The following is a 22,431-nucleotide window of genomic DNA, read 5'->3' as shown; positions in this document are numbered from 1 at the left end:
AGTTTTTGTATGTAACAGTTTTTTATTCTGTTCGCTACATTGTGCATGCAGATGGTCTCTCGTTTAGGCAATGTACTAGAAATTTGACGCTTCGGTATTTTTTCGCAGATATATACAATATTGGGTAGAGTTCTCCACTGAACGTTCGACCCTGCTTAATTTCAAATAACATTTCTATTCTAGAAGTAGCCATAAGAAGATACAAACCTGCATATCAAATCACTTGTAATATGAATTAAAAGTATTAACCGCAATGCTCTTAGTGTGAGCATTTTTGTTTGCATTTTATTACTGTTCAATTTGCATGTCCGCTATTTAAACTTACAGATCCCCATGCAAAGACGTTGTGATCAAATATAGATAATTCCTGCCATATATTTGTGATGAACCACGTAAAGTTTTTGCATTGAAGTCTTTCTTTTAACTTCAGTCTGTCGGACAGGTCACCTGGGTTTAGAGCCTATCAAAATACACGCACAGATTTTAAGTTAAAAGACTTTTAAGTTTGTCTAGAAATAAATGACGGTATGAACGACCATATTCAAGATTTTGTGCTAACAAAATTTTGAATCCTGATGAAATCATGATTTTCAGTCTGGATATCATTCCGAAACAAAGGCCTACAACCCTGCTCGCCATACACCCTATCAGTTAGATCTGTTAACCTACCACGGTAAGGATTAGAATGGAGTTCCCCCTTTAACCTGAAGGATGTCGTATCATCTTAATTTATGCGCGTGACTGTGTATCATGGAAACACCTGGTTCCAGTGTTATGGTGCAAATCATTATTGTTCACGGACTCGTCGCCTTGTTCGGACTATTGCATTTCTTGCCCTGAAGATCAAACTTAACTAATATACTCATAGCAATGAGCTTATGTAAATAGAACACGTATAAGTAAAAGACTATTAACATGATACTTATAACTTAAAGAATCAAGGCATTTCAAACAATACCACCTAACCACACTTTTTCCCACGACATGAATTAATTTCTTAAGAAAACTATAGACTATGGCAAATTTAAATGGTCGGCTAGCTACTACACATGTATAAAAGTTGTAAATAATGATAAAAAAGAAAAAAAGTCTACCTCCATTTCTGGAAAATGGTCATAGACAAACTTTTTATGGTTTGGTTCCATCCAGACCTCTACAGCTCTCTTATAATTGTACACTTCTATATTACGTCTTCCTCCGGGGAACTCGTACGGTTGTACCCGGGCTATATGTCCCAAATGTGAGCAGGGCAAATGTACAAACCGCCCGCCACACATCCAAACCTATTGCAAACAAAGATTTAAAAAAAATGTAATGGCAAGTTAGTTGTACTGAAAAATTAATTGATTAAATGTAGGCCAAAAAAAAAAACCAAAATAAATCTTTAAGAATGAAGAGGCATTATTTCAATGTTACTCCTGCCAATATAAAAACCAAGTTTTGTTCACCATATTTTTTTCATGTCGAAATAAACCAAAACAGAGATTACCTGAAGTCAAAATTGAAAACAGTGAGACTTAACTAACAGACAATTCAGAGCATTTCTAATTTCATGTACATGCCCTCACTGATTAAAGGCTTACCCTCCAGGACATGATTAAAGGCTTACCCTCCAGGACATTATTTATGGCTTACCCTCCAGACATGATTAAAGGCCTTACTCTCCAGGACATCATTAAAGGCTTACCCTCCAGGACATCATTAAAGGCTTAGGCTTACCCTCCAGGACATTTCCAGGTTCTCCCCACCCCATACAGTCATTCCTTCGTCGTAGGCTCCAATCTCACCGAAGTATTTGCTGTTAACGGCATAAGCTGCACCGACCATCACCGTACCTCTGTTGTATAAAGAACATAATTAGTACAAAACCACATTTAAAATTCAATCTGTCAATTTTTACGAAGGAAAAATATCAATTTAAAAGTTCATTACAATTAGATTGCTAAACCAGGGCCTGATTCAGACACGTTGAAAAGCAGGGGTGCCGGTCGAGGTTCCCCAGATAAAGGGGGATGCTAGGACATCATTTGCCATTTTTTGTTAATGTTATATATGAAAATGACAAATTTTCCGGTAAAAAGGGGATGGCACTCCCTCTTGGATCTGCCATAGTACACCATCAATCAAATTAGAAGGCAGAAAGCCTTATATAATTCAGAAACTAACATGAACAAAGTTTATAATTCGCAATAAGATATAAAAAAGTCTTACAGCGTAAGAAAAATGACAGCTTTCATTGATAGAAAGCTGGCTTACCTGCTTAATTTATATTACAAGACAAAGTAGCAGTGAAGAAAAAAGTAAATTGATTTTGGGACAGCTTTGACATTATTAGAAAAAAAACAGCAGGGAGATTCTTCTTTAAGTGTATATGCATGTATGATTAATTGAAGAGAATATAGGTATGCAAATTGTCTAGTGTTATTGCATAAATATAGCCGTTTGTCTAAAACAACTAAATACTAAATGCAAATGTATAATGTAATAAAATCAAAGTACTTATGTTCTGAATCAATATTATCGATCTTTTGTGTGTTTTACGCCTCAAATAATTGTCAAATTGCAACAAAATGGGATAAAGGAAAGTACGGGGATCCAAATGTTTGAAAGAAAACAAGCTTCTTGTTTTAATGGTTGACATTGAACTCTTTGTTTAATTCCTTAAATTCACCATTCTGATTTACGAAAGACATTAAATAAACACAAACCAAAAAATCGTGATGCATCGTAAGGGGGGGGGGGGGGCATCAGTTTGTGTAATATTCGGGTTTCAATGTTGCTTTACATGGAACACCTAGGTGAATGAACACAACACTCTCCAACATAATGCATAATTGAACTACAAACTATTAGTAGGCCTGCCCTGGCTTCTAAATTTTCAAGTCGAAACTGTCAAATCATTCAAACTTAAGCCACAGCCATTGAAATTAAGCATGTCCCCAGGTAAATGTCCCTGTAAACTAGCTACATTTCTCAGTTGATAAGCTACATAGCTTAAGTCCTACAAGTTATCGCATAGACACCCACATGTATGTATCATGTAAAGGCGCTTTGTTTCCGGACACCTAGTTCCATACACACGCACATTAATATGAACGTCAAAGTCTTAGAATAAAATTTGTCAACAATAATGTCTGGTGAAAGAAACACTAGCAATTGACTTCAAAGGTCATGAAGGTTCCGATATCACGAGGCGGTAATCGTAATAAAATACACGATACAGTGGGTAATATGGTTGTCTTGGGGGTTATGCAACCCTTTTGTAAGAAGTTTGGCAAAAAATTAGCGGCAAATAATAGCCATTTGTGGGCAACTTGAATGTATCGACATATTGAATATAGTATAGTGAACAATTGGTGTAGAGAAATAAACAGATACTGATCAGAGGTTAGAGGTCAACTATTTTTATTTGGATCGTTCATAGAAACCAAATTAATCAGCATATTTATTTCGCAGTAAAAATTAACATGATAGAATTTAATAATGTATTAAGAATGCCTATAAAGTGGACCAAACTACCTGCATTTGAACATTAATGGGGTACGCCAATGGTACTATTTTCCTGCGGTAGTTTAAGATAATTGCAGATGGTAATTGGTTTTACAAATCTGAAGGCTCTGGCGACTGCTATATCAATTCTGATCTTTCTTCTAAATTGATAAATATACATATAATAGCTTTTGTGCAAAGGGAGACAGACCTTACACAGGGACCAAACTTTTCAAATCAATTGCAAGGGCCCCACACCGTGATTTTAAACTGTATTAACAAAATCTTGGAAAAGGATAGTTTACCTAAAATGTTTTCAAAACAAATCATTCATACAAGATATCAACGATGTCAATTTAGTGTTTAATGTTTTACTTGTCGTGCACACTGTACAGGTATATTTTGGATATGAATAAAGTGCAACGTCTAGTATATATTTTTTTTTCATTTTTAGCTTTTAGGATGAATTTTATTTTCATTTTTGCTTGTCGATTGTAGGATACGCACGTTATTCAAAAGTTGACGGATCCGTTTTAAAATATTGAAGATCAAACCGCATACCACCAGAATTAAGACAGTGATCGATCTATCATAATGCCTAAATTCACAAATCATCTTGATTTCAGATATTCCCAAATACATGAAATCCACAAATCCTCTAGCTCTAATGACAAGTATACGTCTTTGTTGAGGCAAATATAAATATGATATTATTATAAAACTAGACCGTGGTCAAGTAGCTGAAGGGAAAATAAGATTCCGTGATTAAACATGATGATTCATTCCTTTTGACGTTGATGTGTGGTGCTTGGTGACATGTGATAATAATATAATAACTGGCTTTTTTTTACATACGGTCTTACATCTTCTTCTGTGGCTCCAATCTGGTCTTGTCTAAAAAAAGTCTCAAAGAAAACCAATCTCCAATCGAACCCATAACGGGTCATGTAGCCCTCGTTAAAACGGTACTCAAAACTTTCAGCATTTACGTAATCTAACACACCCATAGCGATTGTTTTTCGGTCTTTTTTCACTTCTGTTAAAAGGGGTTGTAACCTAAACAGGAAACACGATTTAAGTAAACGATCGAAACATTAAAGAACATTTGAGAATATTCAATAAAACTAATTTACTTATAGACACACAGAGGTATCTTGCAATTGTATCGTTCAATAAAAAATCAGATCGTGTGCTCTCATGAAGGAACACAATGCATACTCCTGCCACATTAAGTCGCATAAACGTGATAGTGTACGTTCTTGAAAAAAAATACGAAAATTTGAAGACTGTTTTGTTTGTAGTTCACAGTTACGTCCCAGTAAGGAAGTGGTGAGGTCTCCGTATATTTTAAATAATATATATTAATAAATGAGTGACTATCAATTATTATGAAATGTTCACATGCAGCTTAACATAATTAAAGCGATTGTGGTTTAACGTTTTATTTCATGCCTTTCAGGATGAGAACAGTTTGACCAACCAACAAACCAAATTGGTTGTTATCGTGCACGTTAATAGAAGTACCAGTCCGCAGATAGGCTGTTCACCCTACCTATTACTCTGATTTCGAGCCCAAAATCTCTTATATATGCCGCATGCTTTATAGCGAAAAAACAGTGACTAGATGCATCAATTTTACAGTAAACCCACAACCTCTTCACTCGAAACAAGAAAGCTACCACTAAGACGGGCAACAGATGCGGTTCAATATCTGGTCGTATTAAACTAAATGTTGAATTTTAGTCTGAATTAGAATTTTTTCTGGTCAAGGTTCTATGCGATTATAATTATTTTCAAAATGCATCTTTGAATCAGTTCAAATGAAATTCATATTCCGATTCGAAGTTGCGTTTAGTAATCTCCTTTAATATTTATAAATAACACAAATACAATACCAGTATAAGCATACAGATGTGTATCAATGCCTAGCTACTTTTGTACTTTTATATTCGTTTCGATGGAGTAAATTATACATAAAAAGTTGTCGAAGCATCACTGCATGAAGTGATGTATGAAATCATGTTGTGTTATCAGAAGATATATAGTATAAAAAAATGATAAATACCCGAGTGGCTTTGGATGAAAATGACAGAAAGAAAGCGGATATAGATTACCTTCATAATACAATATGAAATTATCTTTATATAACATTTTATGAATGTATCCTTAATTACAAGGGCAAGCTCTGAATGACCTCAGATAATGTGACAGAATTCAGAGGGAACGTATATAACGGGAAACCTACAGGAATACCGAAGATATTATTCTTAATCGTTCGCCAGTTATGTAAACGCAAGTTGGTCTGATAACTGTCGGCGAGCAGTTTGTAGCGGCGTTATTACTTACCAATCGAGATTGACCTCCATGTGACTATCAAAAAAGACTACAACCTCTCCAGTGGAGACTCTCCATCCTTTCAATCTGGCTTTGATTAAACCTTCACGTCGTGAATTACGAAGTAACTTTACTATGCCTTCAGGAAAATTGTCTTTTATATATTTTTCTAATGGTGCTTTAAGTTCAGCTGAAAAAAGAAAGATGGGAAACCAATTACATGTAAGCCGTGTTAACTCAAACTCTTTCAAATTTGAAAGGGTGTAATCATTGCTTAAAATGAGAATTAAACGTGAGATAAGGGAAATAAACAAAGAAGGACAGTTGATCAATTAATTGATTTTTGGTGTTTAAGTGCCAGTCCCTGTAAGAATCAGGCAGCAGGTGAAACATGGTAAGAAAAAACCCATCAATTTGAAGGAGTAATTTGACTATTTGCACCATCAGAATCAGGGCAAACGGAAAAGATTTTCCATATCACATTGGACCATTCAGTTACAATTTCATTGAAATGCACTGAAAATGAAAATTTCAAGGACAAATAACTCTGCCAAAAACCTCATTTTTATACGATTCTACTGAAAAAAAAATCTGTGCAAATCCAATGATGCAGTGATCAAATAATGGTCTTTTCAAATATAGAAAGCATTCTTGAGTGATATTTTATTGTCAAATCGGTGGGGTTTTGACATGCAAGTTTCTGATTTTTCCCATTTTGCCTGATTCTTACTAACACTTACACTTAACGCCCAAACAGCAATATCTCAGCTATATCCGGGCGATGAACATAAAATGGATGATAAAATGAACATGAAGTGATTTAATGAAAAATGTGTTAGAACACAACCCAGTTGCTTTGTGGGCAGGGTGCCCTAGCCCCCGGCCAGGATTCTGAGCACGATTTAGTTGCCTTTTACGACAAGCTTAGCGCTACTGTGGGCCTATTCTTTTAACATCCGGACCCGCATAGGGCGACAGTTGATCAAGTAACCATTGATACCCCCGTATTCTTAACTTTTGCAAAACACTACATTCAACAATATTTTCAACTTTCCAACGAGAAAAAAACGTCCATAAAACAGTACTGCAAATGGATTAATGCGAGCTACTTCATTTTCGAATTTGACCAGTGTTCCGCAGTTCAAAAAAAACAAAGCTACAATGTGTTCAAACATAGAAAAGGATTCTTTTTAAAATATTCCCTTAAAACTCAGTGTGAGGGACGAAACAGATGAACAAAATAAAAAAAAATAGAATGAGAATCATACACTTCGACGAGAAAGTCAAACACATGAAAAGCTTAAATTATCATCTTCTAAGGTCAGTGAAAGATGCGGAAGTTACAATTCCATTATTTAATATTATTATTATTATTATTATTATTATTATTATTATTATTATTATCATTATTTTCTCATGGAGTCAAATTTTGAGTACATTGGTGCAACGACTGAAAAGAACATAGTTTTGATCAATTTGGATATAACGTATGCATGTCATTACTGACAATTTGTACGGTTTACGTTGCTTATTATCATTCATTTGGAGCACAACTTTATATTTATCTTAATGTGGTCGAAAAGTTAGTTACAATTTTAAGGTGTAAGTGGGACGAACACACTGTCGTATCTATAGATAAATATACTTACGTTGTACATTTACATGTATCTTTGTGTAGTGCTTATACAAATACTACAGTCTTTATCGCCACTTCTTACATGTACACATAATTTACCTTAAGCAATTTCATGAACGAATGTAGATAACCATCTTTAAAAGTTGAAAATAGCTAACTCTATTCAACCATGAGATAAATTTAATGTCTGTTTAAATTTATCTATTCTTCCACTTCCTTATCAATATCTTAAAACAATATTTTAGACTGGTGTATACAGCCTAACTCTAATAGAGGGTATCGTGACCAATTATTCTATCGCAATATATAATTGTTTATTCACATTTTTTTTTAAATTCATGCCTTTTCTTTATGTAATATAGTCTATATTGTAAAATTAAACAATTAAAACAAACTCAAAAAGTGTCAGAGAAGAGTAACTAAAAAAAGCCTTAAATACCGGTATGAATGCAAAACTAAACAGAAAAAAATGTCTGAAAAGGTTAAACAGCACAGACGTACGATTAAATAAAAAAGCCAAAATGCTTAACACCTAACTACAGAAGCAAGATTTCACGCTGAAAAAACTTTCCTTACAGGGTAACTACACAGGAAAAATTGCAACACATGCTTTCATTTGTTTTAAAACATACGGAAACATATGCTTAGGAACGGTATGGTAAAACCATGCTTTTGTGCTTTTAAAAATAGATGAAATTATGTTTTTGAAAATCATCTGAAAGCCATACTCATTTTCTGTAAGAAATCCTTCTGAAAACATATAAATATGAAATACTTTTTTAGGAATTAATACGTTAGTCAGAAACATATGTTTTTCATGGTGGTCCTAAACATACGAAAAACATAATTTTTATGATAAATATTTTTTTTGTGTTTTCAAAACGTATGACAAAAACATGTTCTTTTTTTCTTGTGTACCATACTACTAGACTGTATAAACCAATCGTTTTTTTATGTTATAGGAATGACAGGGGCAATACTACAAAGGTCATAACTAGTATAACTCTTAACAGTGGGTACAGTACAATCTGTATAAACCAAACAACTTATGTACTTAATTTGGTTTGGTTTAGACAGGTGTTCATTATGACAAGATTCAAAATACTTTTAAAGTGATATAAATGGACCCTATAAAGTGCCTGGTTTCGACAGGCTTTTGGAGTTTTAAGTGTACGGTTTCGACGTGTTTCACTGAATTTGGAAAAGCCTATTAGTAAATTAAATCTAAAACACTTTTAGCCTGCGAAATTAAGAACTTACCCATTTGGCTGTTGTCATCAACTAAGATGATCTCCTGAAGTAAATGCCTTGGTGTTCTGTTTATTATGCTGTATAGAGTACGGATAAGAATTGATGGCCACTCATCATAGAAGGGTATTATAATACTAGTTGTTGGTAGATCGTGTTCGTAAGTCCGGTATTTACACCTGAAATTTAAAGTGGCATAAATTATGTTTGTTTATATATACTGTTTTTTGCTGTATTTGGTTTTTTTTTACATAATTATTTACACTTACGTTTGTAATAGCATAGACAATGTCAATGCAGCTCTAAACAAGGATGTACGCTACCAAAAGGTTCCGCGCATGGAATAGGATTTACGCGGTGTTCTGTCTATTCATTAATGCATAACCAAAGATCATATTTTTAGCATGTAAAAATATATCTTGGTACTTGAGGGAGTAATTTTTGGTATCAAAATCTTTCTTCTGTGTGGTATTTTTCATAGTCCATCATTCTATTTATAGTAAATACATGTACATATTCAATTTTTGAATTAACGAAAATTTAAAGGTATTTTTTAACATTTAAGTATGATCTGTCAAATCTTCTTAGTTTTAGTTCTATTTCTAGAACAGGTCATACAGACGCCCACTCGTTCAACTTGTTACTAGTGCTTGTAATAATTCTGATAAGCGAATAATTGTAAAATTCTGTGGTAGATATAATACTAATAAATTTTGCCTTATCCAAACTATACGAATATACAGCATGCTATACATATAACAAGCTGCAACCTAAAAGACATTTTGAGATATAATCAATAACAATATGCTTTTTAAATGTCTATTAACGGTTTGAATTGACGCATTATTTCGCCATATATGAGATAAAGATGACGAAGTTAACAAAACATAAAAGACGGTTAAAAAGGTTTGATCAAAATCGGGGACATAGAAAATGGCGCTGTTACTTGGTACTCGTGGATTGATATTATACAACGTTTGTATAGACGTGCATTTTAGAGGAACATATTTCGGGGTGTCAGTAATTGAATAATACGCTAATCTTTTTGGACAATAACATGTGTTGAACATTACGTAACATGATTTACTCCAGATTTGTTTTCGCTTGTCTCATCGTTACGTTTGTCCGTTTGTCTGTAAACGCCAACCGATTAATGAATTTTATATTGCTAAGCTGTATTAAACACAAGTCAAAGATTGGTCGATGTAACTTAGCATGGTCAAAAGACATACAACTACTGACTGTAATAAATATTGAAGTGTCCCTGCTATGACAATGAATGTACTGTTTATCAGTAATGTATTAAAATAAACATACAAAGATTACTGTCAATGCCAAGTAAAATATCTGTCTGAAGCTACATTATAAATTTCAATACAAATGAAATACTGTAGGGCTGTGCAAACAAATATGAACAACTGATACGGAAATAATTGAATTCGGAACCATACTTTGTATACCTGCGAATGAAGAATAGACATCTCTCCTTACACACTGTAAATTGTGTAAAATAAATCTATTTTGTATGAATCAAACAAAATTAGAATTAAGGGATCCATTCGAAAACTGGTTAGTACATTTCAATGCAAGTCTGCTTTAGAAATTTTAAAAATGGAATTGACAATTAGTCGTAATATGAATCCTAGTGAAACAATATTGAATTGAAAATACATATGTACTAGCTAAGTAGTGATTTTTTTCACTGAAGACAATTTCATTCCATTGAATTATTCAACCAAAAAAAAAAGAAAGATTATATCATATCTTGATCCATCAACAACTCAATACACGATTATGGAGTGGATAGCTACTTCATACAAAACATTTAATCAAAACCCGCTGTTGCTGTATCATTATTAATTTTTATAATTTAAGAAAACCAGAAATTTGATATGTATTGGAAAGTTCAATATTTTGAAAAAAAACATTTATACAAGTTTTGTTTAACTTTTTTGTTTTTGTATTTCAAAATATGTTACAGACATGACCTATGACACGTTATGGTAAACCGAGTAGGGCAGTAAGTAACAAATGTTTTATTACGAGATCTGTTGCTGCATCAATTACTGTATGTATTGTCTTATAAATCGTTCATTTTTAAGTCAATATTTTTTTAAGTTCCTACAAGTGGGTCAAATTTTTAAGGGAAGTATTATTCTTAGAGTTCTGTGACTCCAGAATTTTGAGCTGCCACTATAACCAAGAATTCAATAACTAAATATACGTATACAATCAACATAAGTTATATGAACACTTTGTCACTTACCCCGGGGGTCGGGAGTCAGGCACAAGACGATTCAAAGGAATGATGTCACTTGCAATCACGTTTACTTGAAACTTCTGCATTACTGTTGAAACGTTTCGCTTCTCCTCCCCAACAAACGTTACCCCTCGTCCCTTTTCGCCGTTTTTCATTGGGTCATTTTTGCCATAATTGTCAATGAGTATATTACCAGTTCTTAAATTACTATTCTTTCTAAAATCCTCTGCTTTTATAGTAACTTTAATACCAACATCTGCTGATATGTCAAAAGTTGAAGAAGTTTGGGACAAATTCACTCTCTGGACAAACGTTGTTTTCATTTGACGAATATAATCTTCTTTTGAAATGAAACCCTGTTTAAGCAACCAATTCGCGCTTTTGTAATGTATTACAACTTCGTAGGTGGCTAACAAAAGCAGAACAAAAGCTCCAGCAGAAAAGTAACGAAGTGCTAAACGCCGCATTGTGGCAAGTATATGAAATGTCTTTTAGCGTTCAAATCACTCCATAGAAATAATAAAGTGCTTAAAATAGAATGTTCCACCACTTTACGTTGGACTCCGTTTCCTTTTCCTCCAACCCATACGTAAAATTCCTTTCCAATGATATGCAACTGACTTCTTTGGCTTTATTACCTAAATGAAATGGAAAAAATATTTGTATTGATCACAGGGGAAATTACACGATATTCCTGCATTGGAAAGATAGATCCGGTTGGCATAACCATTTACAGGTGTTCATTTCTCATGGTCCCTTCTTATCGTTGGCTGATCGGCATCACATTTTGAAGTTCCTTTCATTTCGAATACTCTTGGCCCACATTTTATTAAAGTCTCTCTCAACCACATATCAAACAGTCACCTGCATTCTCATTAATAACGTACTTTGTTTTTACCTGATAAACGACTCAGGTAGATAGATCAGGTAGAATATTATAATCCTCCCTTTTATTGATTTTAACAAGAGGTCGGTCATGTAGAACTAATATTTTGTTGACTATTTTTAAATTTAAACTTCTAGGTATGCTGGACTACACACATTTAACATATCAATAGAAGACAACAACAATGAAAATGAATCTGAAGGTTATATCGCATGTATAAACTGAAGATATAGTTTCACGATTTCGGTGTCAAAACAGAAATGAACCATCACAAGAAGAAATATCTTTATCTGGTGACGAAACCAGTTCATTTTGATTCCATTCTATGGAGAAAATTTTCCTCTATAGGACAACATCGCCATCAATAATTTCTGACCACAGATCATCAAGCCTATTACGTTAATCTAAACCAACATTCCTGCATGAAATTTTTTTTCTGTTATGAAATTAATTTTTTTTTTCTGAAAATGATGTGATCATTATCATGAAGATTTTTTTACTGACGAATAAAGAAAAGAGGATAGAAAAAAAACTCCGAAAACGCGAGAGAAAAAAAAAATTATTTCAGGATGTCAAGTAGACACATGTATCATGCCTTATTTTCAATGCATTAAAACAGGTTAAGATCGTCCTACTCTGTTAAATGAATTAAGCAAACGAAGTTCAAGAATTTGAAAAAAAAATAGAGACATCAACTGTCAATCATCTATCAGAGGAAGAGTTGATATTCATACCCGCTGCTCAAGAATGAAGAGACAACTGACGATTGAAGCGCACACAGAACACATTTTAAACGCATATAAAGTACAAAATGGAAGTTTATACGCAACGTTGCTAACGTTTAATAAGGAAGATTAAAAAATTAGAGGCTCTAAAGAGCCTGAGTCGCTCACCTGGATCGATAAGCAACATTCTATTATTGTAAAATCAGCCGTGTTTTTTTTCTTCTTAAAGCTGCGTTAAAATTCCTAACGCTCATAACCTAGGAAACAATCATATCAAGTTTTACAAAATTCTGTCCAGTAGTTCCTAAGGAGAATTTAAAAGCAATAACATTAAAAATAACGAAAAGAAAAACCTGAAACAAGTGGTCCCAGGAGCTTGAATCGCTCACCTGCATAAATGCTTTACCTTTCAATGGTAGTAACTCTAACAGAAGTTGTCCGACAATTCTGACTCAAAGAAGAATTTGGTAAGACTTATCATAAGGATCATTTCATCAATTGAAAACTTCTTTTCATATATCATAGTTTTCAAGATATTGATCGAAAACTAAAAACAAACACAAGTTTTCACCTTTCAACCCAATATCTCTAAAAAGTAGTTATCTGACTAAAGCTAAAGGGAGGATGGCTGGGATCTTATTGAAAAAAAAAATAAATATTCAAAATTTCTGGATTGATTGAATCTTTTTTTTCAACACACAAACAGCAATATTTCAGCGGTATCCGGGAGATGGACATGATACGAGTGATAAAATTAACATGAAATGATGATGAAATGAAGAATGGGACACAAGAATAAAAGGGTCGAAGAGTTTCGAATGCCACTGGAAATTGGGAGAGATGGGTAGGGCCAGGCAAATAAGCCTCCTGTGGCGGACCCAAAGCTCCTTCTCAGCAGGATTCTTAAACATGCGAGGAACGTGGCATTTTTTCCAACACGGTGCACCATTGGTTTGCGGTCAGGTTTTCCGTCTTATGAGCTGACGAACCTGCTTGTAGTTAGCCAGGGGTACCTCATTCCAGCACATGGGGCACAAAACCCAGTCGCTCTATGGGCAGAGCGCCCTAGTCCCGGCTAGGGTTCGGAGCTTTATTTAGTCACCTTTTCCGACAAGCTTAGCACCGCTGCGGGCTTATTATTGGACACCCGGACCCACACGGGGCCCAAATGTTGGAAATTTTGGAAACTTGAAAACTATTTTTACATATCCATTTAAAAAAATAAAATAATGTATCTATATTTTCCCCATTACAGATTTTCAAATAAAAAATTATGATTTCTGTTACTACTGAAATATAGATAAAAAAAACTTTGCGTTTGCACGAAAGAAAATTCTTATCCGACATCAACCCCCTTTTTTCAAAGGGGGGACGCTCTTTATTTATATTACATTTTTTACTTGATTGTGTTAATTCAAACTTTAAATTTCGTGAAGGTACTTGGATAGAGCAATCCACTTCAGGCTAGTTATATTGCAAGACAACAATTATTAATGTGGATCAGATTTTAATCGGTACAAATGACAATTTGTGATTTTAGTTTCTTACTACTAGTATGTCGAATTTATTACTATACAAATCACTTTACAGGAAGATTACATCAACCAAATCGGCTGGTCTCCAGGACAGAAATCTTCTTTCCGAACCAAGCTAGAATGGGCGAATTTGTATGGAGTAGGACAAGGCATTGTCTATTTATGCGAAAATCGTGAGCTTCACCATACTTTAAAAAAATCGATTTCACCTTTAGTCCGGTGACCAAGCCAGGTTTAATCGTCATGAACAACAAGCGGCTATCAATATTATCATTCGATTCAGAATTGACTGAACCTAGTTTCAAAAATTTTGATCGTAAAAAAATCATGGTGCACATTTTTCTAAAATTGGGTTCAAAGGACAACACAATTTTTCAAAAAAAAAAGATATTTTGTTTTGTGAAAAACACACATTTTCATCTCAAAATTATTGCAATTGATTACAAAGTATTTTCAAGTCATATGGACAAATAATTCATGAAATAAGTAGCATTAATAAAATTTTATGAGTATGTAAAAAGGGGGGGTACATTGTAGCTCAGGTACCTTTTCAGCTCATTTTTTTTCTAATTGCAAACGCATTAGTTATGCAATCTATGTTAAACCTGAAGCAGATTATTACAAAATGTAATAAAACATCATTAAAAAAAGTACTTTTATTTATTGAATAACCGAATTAACACTTCGTTCTTATTTAGGGTGCTACTCGTCAGATTTAGGACGAAAGGGCAACGATTAATTCACCGAAAGGAGCAATAATTATTTCACAATATTATTTTACAATAAAAAAGTACATCTTGAAATCTTCCACCAGTAACCAATGCCTTGTCAGAATAATATTGTTAAAATACATAAGGAAATGTCTACATTAACATCAACATCAATGTACAGTAAGAACTATGAACCTTATTCGATAGTTGTATTTTCAAACTTTTGAACGCTGTGATATGATGGTTCATTGGGTCATCCTTGACTTCTACTAATAAATGTGTAAAATCTTTTTTACATGTATGTCTCTAATTCCCGACATGCGTAAAGCTCTATGCAAAATAGGTATTGTTAATAGCATACACAAGAATTCTTACACTGTGTCTTTCCTTTGCATGAACAAAGAAGACCCAGTCAGATACGCCAGCAGACATATTCCATTAAAGAACGACAGGACGCAAAAATTTATTTGACATCCGCAATCCAAATGTTAACAGGCAAAGTAAGTGTAATTTTGGGAGTATTGCAGATAGTCAAATCTTGGTTTGGAAGGAGGCTCGTAATATGTGATGTATTGAGGCAGATTAAAGGGCGGATAGTGCGCAAGACTCGCATCTTTAGCTAATTCCACACTAAGTTTTGTTTATGTAACCGTGTTATACGGTGTACCTCCTCTTTGGGACATAAATCCTTGCTACAAAATTTATAGAATGTAATATTGCTTCGTCCTGATCATTATCGCCTAAACCTTCAACATCACTACAATCACGTCTGTATCAGAAGTACCATTCAATAGTTTGAAGACGGACTTTTTTTACCTATTCCAAAGAAAGAAGTTGTGTCGCATCCAGTAAATACAAGAACTGCAAGAAGAATATTGCATATAGTTGGAAAAAACCTTCGACAGTCTTTTACACTGCTGTTGATACCGAACTGGACCTAAAGCTCCTGTGTGTCTTTCGTGTATTGAAAGAAGTATAAGCAAAAAACAACCACGTCAGTATCAGAAGATTTAATTTTTATCTCGTACCTTGTACATCATTTCAGCATACATTACTTGGAAAATCATTTGGGTGTTAGCCTCCTCCTGTGTACTATTGTGAAAGTATATCACTTTTCGTGGATTATGGAATTAAGAAACATAAGTTCGTGGATTCATGAATTCTTGGTTTTGATGTTTTCAGTAATACACATAAACGGAGATCTCCTTTTCATAGTGAACAAGATTTCGTGGTTTGGCTTTTCCGCGAAATCAACGAAAATTGTTACCCCACGAACAATTATTATAGTACTTTCACGGTAAACAAATCAGGGCAATCACTGACCAGCCTTTCTGATAACATTTTTAAACAAATTCAGGCATTCAGGCATAAAATATTTGTAACCCGATACAAGGAAAGGTTCATTTTGAAATGAATTCTCCAAGGAAAGAAATCAGTGCCTGCTTATTTTCACCAAGAGAAAGAAATTTCTTCCAATCATGGACATTCCTGTTTTCTATAAACTTTGCTTCACCAGATCAGATTTGCATTTTTTTCGCATAGTTTCATCCTTATGAAACAACGATACAGGAATCGGACCAACAGGATGAGAGAGAATTTTTCAATGGTGACATATAATTCTCTTAAATTAGATAGAACTAGAGCACAACGAAATACTATTTCTGGATTGATATGACCTTCATAATTTCCCAAGATTCACATTTTAAGACGTTTTGGCGTTCATGTGACCAAAGGTTTGGGATAGGGCTATATACACTTCCTGAAATGTCAATGCTAAGTGCAACAAACTTTTTACACATAGTTTTCCCCTCATGTACGGCTGTTAGAAGGGACTCTTGTACCTCTTTCGTCGCATGCATACCAGTTAAACTATTCATAAATGTAAGACAGTTGGAATGAGCTTCAACGTCAAAAGTGTCAGTCATTGTTTGATTCAGATGGTTTACTATGCATATGGTCGTCATTTCGCTTTAAAGCTGACCGTTTTGTCTCATCGTGCGTATTGTTGGGGATATTGGCAAGACTAGAGCTATCACGCATTGCGCTGCTAAAAGCTGCTAAAATGTTACGTTAGAGTCCATCTCACTAAAGCAGTCGTTTGGTTTGTTATACAAACAATACCACATGAACCCTTGGAATTTTTTATGATGGTTTTCACTATGCCCATATCACTACAAACGCCAATAAAAGAACCGCGTATATATCGGATGGAAAGCTCACCTGGTTCAAAAGCTGATTACATTTCAACTGGAAGTTCCAGCATGAAAGAAGATAGAAGGGCGTCCATCTTGAATAGTTGGTTCGGTTTTTAATGGAGGAGTAAGGCAGCATTTTGGATGATGTCCTCGCTCTTCTCTTACATTTGACAGGAGACATGTACCACTGATATGAACATATCAAAATACCTGAAGGTAGGTATCACAACCCCATAATGGAAATCCATCGATGAGAGGCTGTAAATGTTTTCATATAATTTACTTAATCTGAGGCGCAAAGCCACGTTAACATCACAGTTACTGTTAAAACTAGAGTGAAATTCTGACAAAGACTTCCAGGATGCTAATTGGATATTAATAAAATAATCAAAGTTATGCACGAACGAAAAAAGGTGGCCATGTATAGTACCTGTAGGGCTTGAAAAACCAGTGTTAAACCCCTAATTGCTCTATTGAACTCTTTTCCGCTAACCATATGACCAGCATACACACCAGAATCGACTAACAAGTCAATGAGACCCCATGCAAAACTTTGTTGAAATGAAACATGAGAGACTGTGAAAGCCACCTAGTCTTAGAATATGTCGATCAAATATGTCAGGTTTCGACCATTAGACTTGTAGAGCCAAAGTTGCTGATCAAATGTTTGTACAGCATATTTCTGTCTAGCTTCATTTGTCATGTCAAGGCACACTTTTTCATGACGGTATACACAGGACATTTGTAGCTATATCGTTTGTCTTGGCATTTATTACAAAGGTGTACGCAACCGTAGATAATTCGGCTTGCTTTTTAGACATGATATAATTAAAACCAGTCTAAAATGGCGCGATTTGCATCGTGCTTGGGACAGTGGAAAATCTATTGGTAACTCAATTGCAACAATGTATCTAGACAAAAGTCTTGACAGAGCCCAAATCACATCTACAGAGCTGTCTTTGTGTACCACATTGGTTTGCACTAATAATTGATCAAATGCATCAGTACGAGAAGTTTCAGCTCGAATCTTTGGCTTTACAAAGTGAAGAACATCTTTAAGAAAGTTGTCGTTTCATCTATAGATCCTGATCTATCTGATCCTCGATCTATACGGACATCACCGCTGTCAACTTCACCAGATGACTTAGTTTGAAACACCACTCTAGCCATGTAGTGGAACGTGTTCTTTAGTCTGTAGCTTCCGTGTTCAGATCAATATTATCAGATCCTTATTGAATCAGATGACCCCTTGTGAAATTGGCATAATTCCCCATGGAATGTAACGGTCATCAACCAAGCGGCGGTCGAAGTTTTGCTACACTTGTAAGGAATCGGCGCAATGACACACACACAATTCATGAGCACTTAAAGTTTCAACAAAGCGCTTTGAACTGAACTCATGGTAAACTTGAATTACAAGTCCAAGACTCAAAGGCGTTATCGTTGGCTGCTACGATACACTCCGTTAACGCAAGGCATTGTTCATGTTATCAGACTGCATTTCTGAAGGCATGTAACAAAAAATAAATGACTTCTCGCCTATGATCCGATAGAAAAGCATAATAAAAGTGCTTAGCACTGTTTCCAGACAGTGTGATAGTGATACATCAGTTGGTTTAGTGTAGTAACCTTTGCTCGGATGTCTAGTCGAATGACACTTGCTACTGAATGGATAAGCTGGTCATATGACTGTTGAATAGGAGGTCGATTTGCTCGACTCTCCTGTGACCGTTTCAATTCTGCCTTAAGATTTCGGGCTGCTTTTATAGCATCAGCCACTGTTTTAGAGCTACTCATTATCAGATTGGACATATATTGTCCCTGTTGAGATTGTACAACAATCTTCGTACCAAAATGATTTTCAAGCCAACGTTGTAATTTTCTTTGTTGCGCATTTTCAGGAAGGTAAACATTAAACTTGTAAAACAAACATGAAAAGAAGAATTAGGTTTTTTTCAGCAAATACTCACTGGTATCATTTATCAGATTATTAAACGCGGCTTTATAACTTAAAGTTAAGAGTTATTATCTTGGACATCCTTGTTTGGCTGCTCTCCAAGAAGATATTTCAAGAGATATTGACTGTGGAAAAGGGCCCTCGCCATAAAGGAATCGTTGTATTTTTTTTTTCAGAAGTAGTACTGGATCGTCGTTATGGTTAGATACAGATGCTAGAAGCATGACTCTGTTGTAAAGCGACAACTGATCCATAGAAGTGAGTAAATATCGAACATGCAATGCATTCGAAGTACAAAGCAAAACATATTGTGTAATATACGAATATATTGGGAATAATTAAATTTTCTGGACGAAAATGTGAAGTCGCAGTCTTATATTGCTATTACTTATTTTCCATACATAATAGTATCTAAGTTGCAGATTTAACCAAACAAAATTGAGTGATTGTTAAAACACAAATGTTATATTTTCAATTAAAACAATGTCAACAACACGTTTACCAATTGAAAGGTGATGAAACCGATTTTTGGGGGGATTTTATGGATTTGAAAGCGTTATAATTCGAAAATTAAAGGCATACCGGTTAACGTTTAATTTAAGATCTGTATACCTTTTTATCCTGCAATGAGGTTATTTGTTAAACGAATAAAGGTATACGGTTATTTTTTTTTTTGCTGTATCCGTACATTAGCAGGTTATCGACTTTCTGGCTCCTCCCACTCACGTGACCGGTGGAACTACTTTTTTCTGGTATGCACAAATTAATCATGACCGCCACCATAGATACGATATAAACAATTTGCGATTGTGTATCCGGTTAATCTTTTTTTCGCTGTTTTGTATCGTTTTCAGTTTTTTTAGCTGAATGAAATAAAAGATTTTATGTAAACCAAGTAATGATTTTGTTTGTATTTTTTTTTCACCGTCATATATATGGCAAATCCAAAATCTCGTTCAGATTTGATTCATTATCAGTTTGCAGACGACTTGTCATTCCAGTCATATCGGACTCGGAGCCAGAGTTTCCGTCACAATTTAACATAAACTGGTCCCCACTTAAAGAAATTGAAGCATTACAATATGATAAAACTCTTGAAGAGACAAATGACCAGGAAACTGTTATGCTCTTGGATTTATTCCTGCCTAAACCCCAAGATAATGAATCAGAGGAACACTACATTATAGATCTGTCCATACAACTGTCTCCTCTTCTTCAAAAATCTCAAACAAATATGTCAAATCCCAAAGAAACTAGTGCACAAATTTCATCCCTGAAATCTACTGCCATATACCAAACAGAAACAAGTCAGCTTCCACCTTCCTCGCGAAATTCAAAACCTTAATGTTCTTAAAATCGACTTTACAACATTTAAAATATTTTTATTTATTGTTCATTTTACTTATTTGTCTCTTGGAATTAAATAAATTTTGATACATTGCTTATTTTCTTCAAACAGTTTTGACGGATTATAAGGTGCGGATTAAATTTCAATGTTGACTGAGTCATGCGCCATACGTATTAATTTTTTTCTTCCGGTTTAGCGATCGGAGCCTCGCATTTCCTACCCGTTCCGTCGCCTCATCACATATCTTTAATAATTTTCGACAATGTACCTATATTGTATATTTTTTTCGGCTAAATCTTTTTTGTTGATTTTCAAAAAAATACCACCATTCGACCTTTTAACGACCAAGCTAATATCAAAGTGTAATAATTTCTTTACTTTTATGCAAATTTTTAGCCGTATGTTATGGAGTAAAATTATAAATTCCGTTAATAAGCAACTTTTTAAAGGTTGGTCACCGGACTACTTTGCAAGCAGCATCAGCAAAACTCCTTAATAATAATCTGCCATCTTGCTAGCCGGGATAATTTTCATTTTGATTGGTCGACTCTATGTAGCATAACCATCATATTAAAAAAAAACTTCAACGTCATGAAAGGGTTACCAAATTTCCGAGATGCAGACGTGTGAGGTTTGGTAGGAGTTCGAAAGATTAAAAAACAAAAAACAAAAACAAAAACAAAAAACAAAATTTTTTTTAGTTTTTTTATGTTTTCCTATTCAAAATCAACGTTTTGTACAGTTTCCGGAAACATATCAGTTCTTTACGTGTGATGGTAATATTTTATACATAACCTTCAACAAAGACAAACTTTAATGCAACTGACTGCATTCCAAAAAGAAAAAAAAACGCTTGTCTTCCCATATCTTAGAAAAGCTATCCTTCCATTTTGGATAATTCAACGGAGTAATAGCGATCGCAGCTCAAGCCGAACCACAACTTAAGTGCATAGAGCTCTACGGCAACATGCACCTGCACAATGATGAGTCATTGAAAAAAAAATCGTTCAAAAGACAGTTATGTCGAGGAGATAATACAAAATTAAATTAGTTAACAATAAGAGTTCCAATTATCCTTTCAAAAACTAACACGATATCTTGGAGTATAAAAATCTAGTTGAATAGCAAACTTTTATCTTCGTACATGTTTACCTTATGAGTATGTCAAACTGCAATTGTGACGTCGTCCCTTTTAATTTCGACCCACACTTAATTCCAAAGAACAGCATAAAAGAAGTTTACGCTGTAAAAAAAAAAAATAATAAGCAAAATTTTTAATCAACTAATGATCTTCGTCTGTATGATAATTTTTAATTTCAAAAACTGTTCGCCAATTTTAGTGAATTTTTATTAGAAAGAGTAATCAAGAGAACCAAGGTTATAGCGGTAATCAAAAGAAAGAATTCAAAAACAAATTACAAAATGTTACATTTCTTTTAAGTAGAAAAAAGTAGAATATGCTCTAGTATATAAAAAGATGAAGTTATATTCTTAAACTCTACATTTTTATTTTGTAAATATTAGAAAGAAATGCTGTGCTCGCTTATATACAATGCGGCAATTGTCTACTCCAGTTATTTTTTATGAGGCAGGTTAGGTTCCACAACAGCCAGTGATATACGGAGGAAGATAGTTAGCGTCTAACTTTTCCTGAACTTCAAAAACAAATTACAAAATGTTACATTTCTTTTAAGTAGAAAAAAGTAGAACATGCTCTAGTCTATAAAAAGATGAAGTTATATTCTTAAACTCTACATTTTTATTTTGTGTAATTAAATTGGAGAATGTAATAAACTCAGTGCATTTGGGTGTTACTGCAGTCAAGCTCCACGCAGCGACAGTCGTTCTTTTCACTTCAGACTGTGACAGGCCTTTTGAAATTCTCTGGCATTATTCAAATCAATCGGATAACGTCGAGTAAATATATTCACTTTTCCTGTCTTTCATTAATTTTTTTTACATTTCTGAGAGGCTAGAGTGAATTTCGAATGTCAGACGATTAGGAGAGTGTCCATGAGAAAGAACTGCAAACCTTCCGAAAGTGATATTGGCAATTACATATAAACTTTAGTACATCTGGTAAGACCCCATGAGAAACTTGTAAGTGC

General features: G+C 34.3%; 1 protein-coding gene across 3 annotated transcripts in view; it reads right to left on the bottom strand.

Annotated features, from left to right (window-relative positions):
* LOC148621722 (polypeptide N-acetylgalactosaminyltransferase 1-like) overlaps window positions 1-21,492 on the bottom strand; it is a 29,125-nt gene extending 7,633 nt beyond the window's left edge. For 2 of the 3 annotated variants that reach the window (XM_088576400.1, XM_088576399.1), the window contains exons 1-7: window positions 10,974-11,848; window positions 8,720-8,886; window positions 5,836-6,013; window positions 4,345-4,545; window positions 1,720-1,837; window positions 1,095-1,283; window positions 326-460 (exon numbers count right to left, since the gene is read on the bottom strand). In XM_088576400.1, the coding sequence (XP_088432526.1) occupies window positions 326-460; window positions 1,095-1,283; window positions 1,720-1,837; window positions 4,345-4,545; window positions 5,836-6,013; window positions 8,720-8,886; window positions 10,974-11,434 (1,449 nt within the window). In that variant the 5' untranslated portion in view covers window positions 11,435-11,848. Of the gene's footprint in view, window positions 1-325; window positions 461-1,094; window positions 1,284-1,719; window positions 1,838-4,344; window positions 4,546-5,835; window positions 6,014-8,719; window positions 8,887-10,973; window positions 11,849-21,475 lie in introns of those variants that run through there. The other variant, XM_088576398.1, reaches the window with a different exon arrangement.
* Between the last annotated feature and the right edge of the window lie 939 nt (window positions 21,493-22,431).

Source organism: Perna viridis, chromosome 3 (genome assembly GCF_037379345.1).
Source record: "Perna viridis isolate PV_CMFRI_1.1 ecotype Kerala chromosome 3, ASM3737934v1, whole genome shotgun sequence".
NCBI classification, from domain to species: domain Eukaryota; kingdom Metazoa; phylum Mollusca; class Bivalvia; order Mytilida; family Mytilidae; genus Perna; species Perna viridis.
The sequence above is the reverse complement of the archived record's forward strand: the minus strand, read 5'-3'. Positions and strand labels throughout refer to the sequence as shown.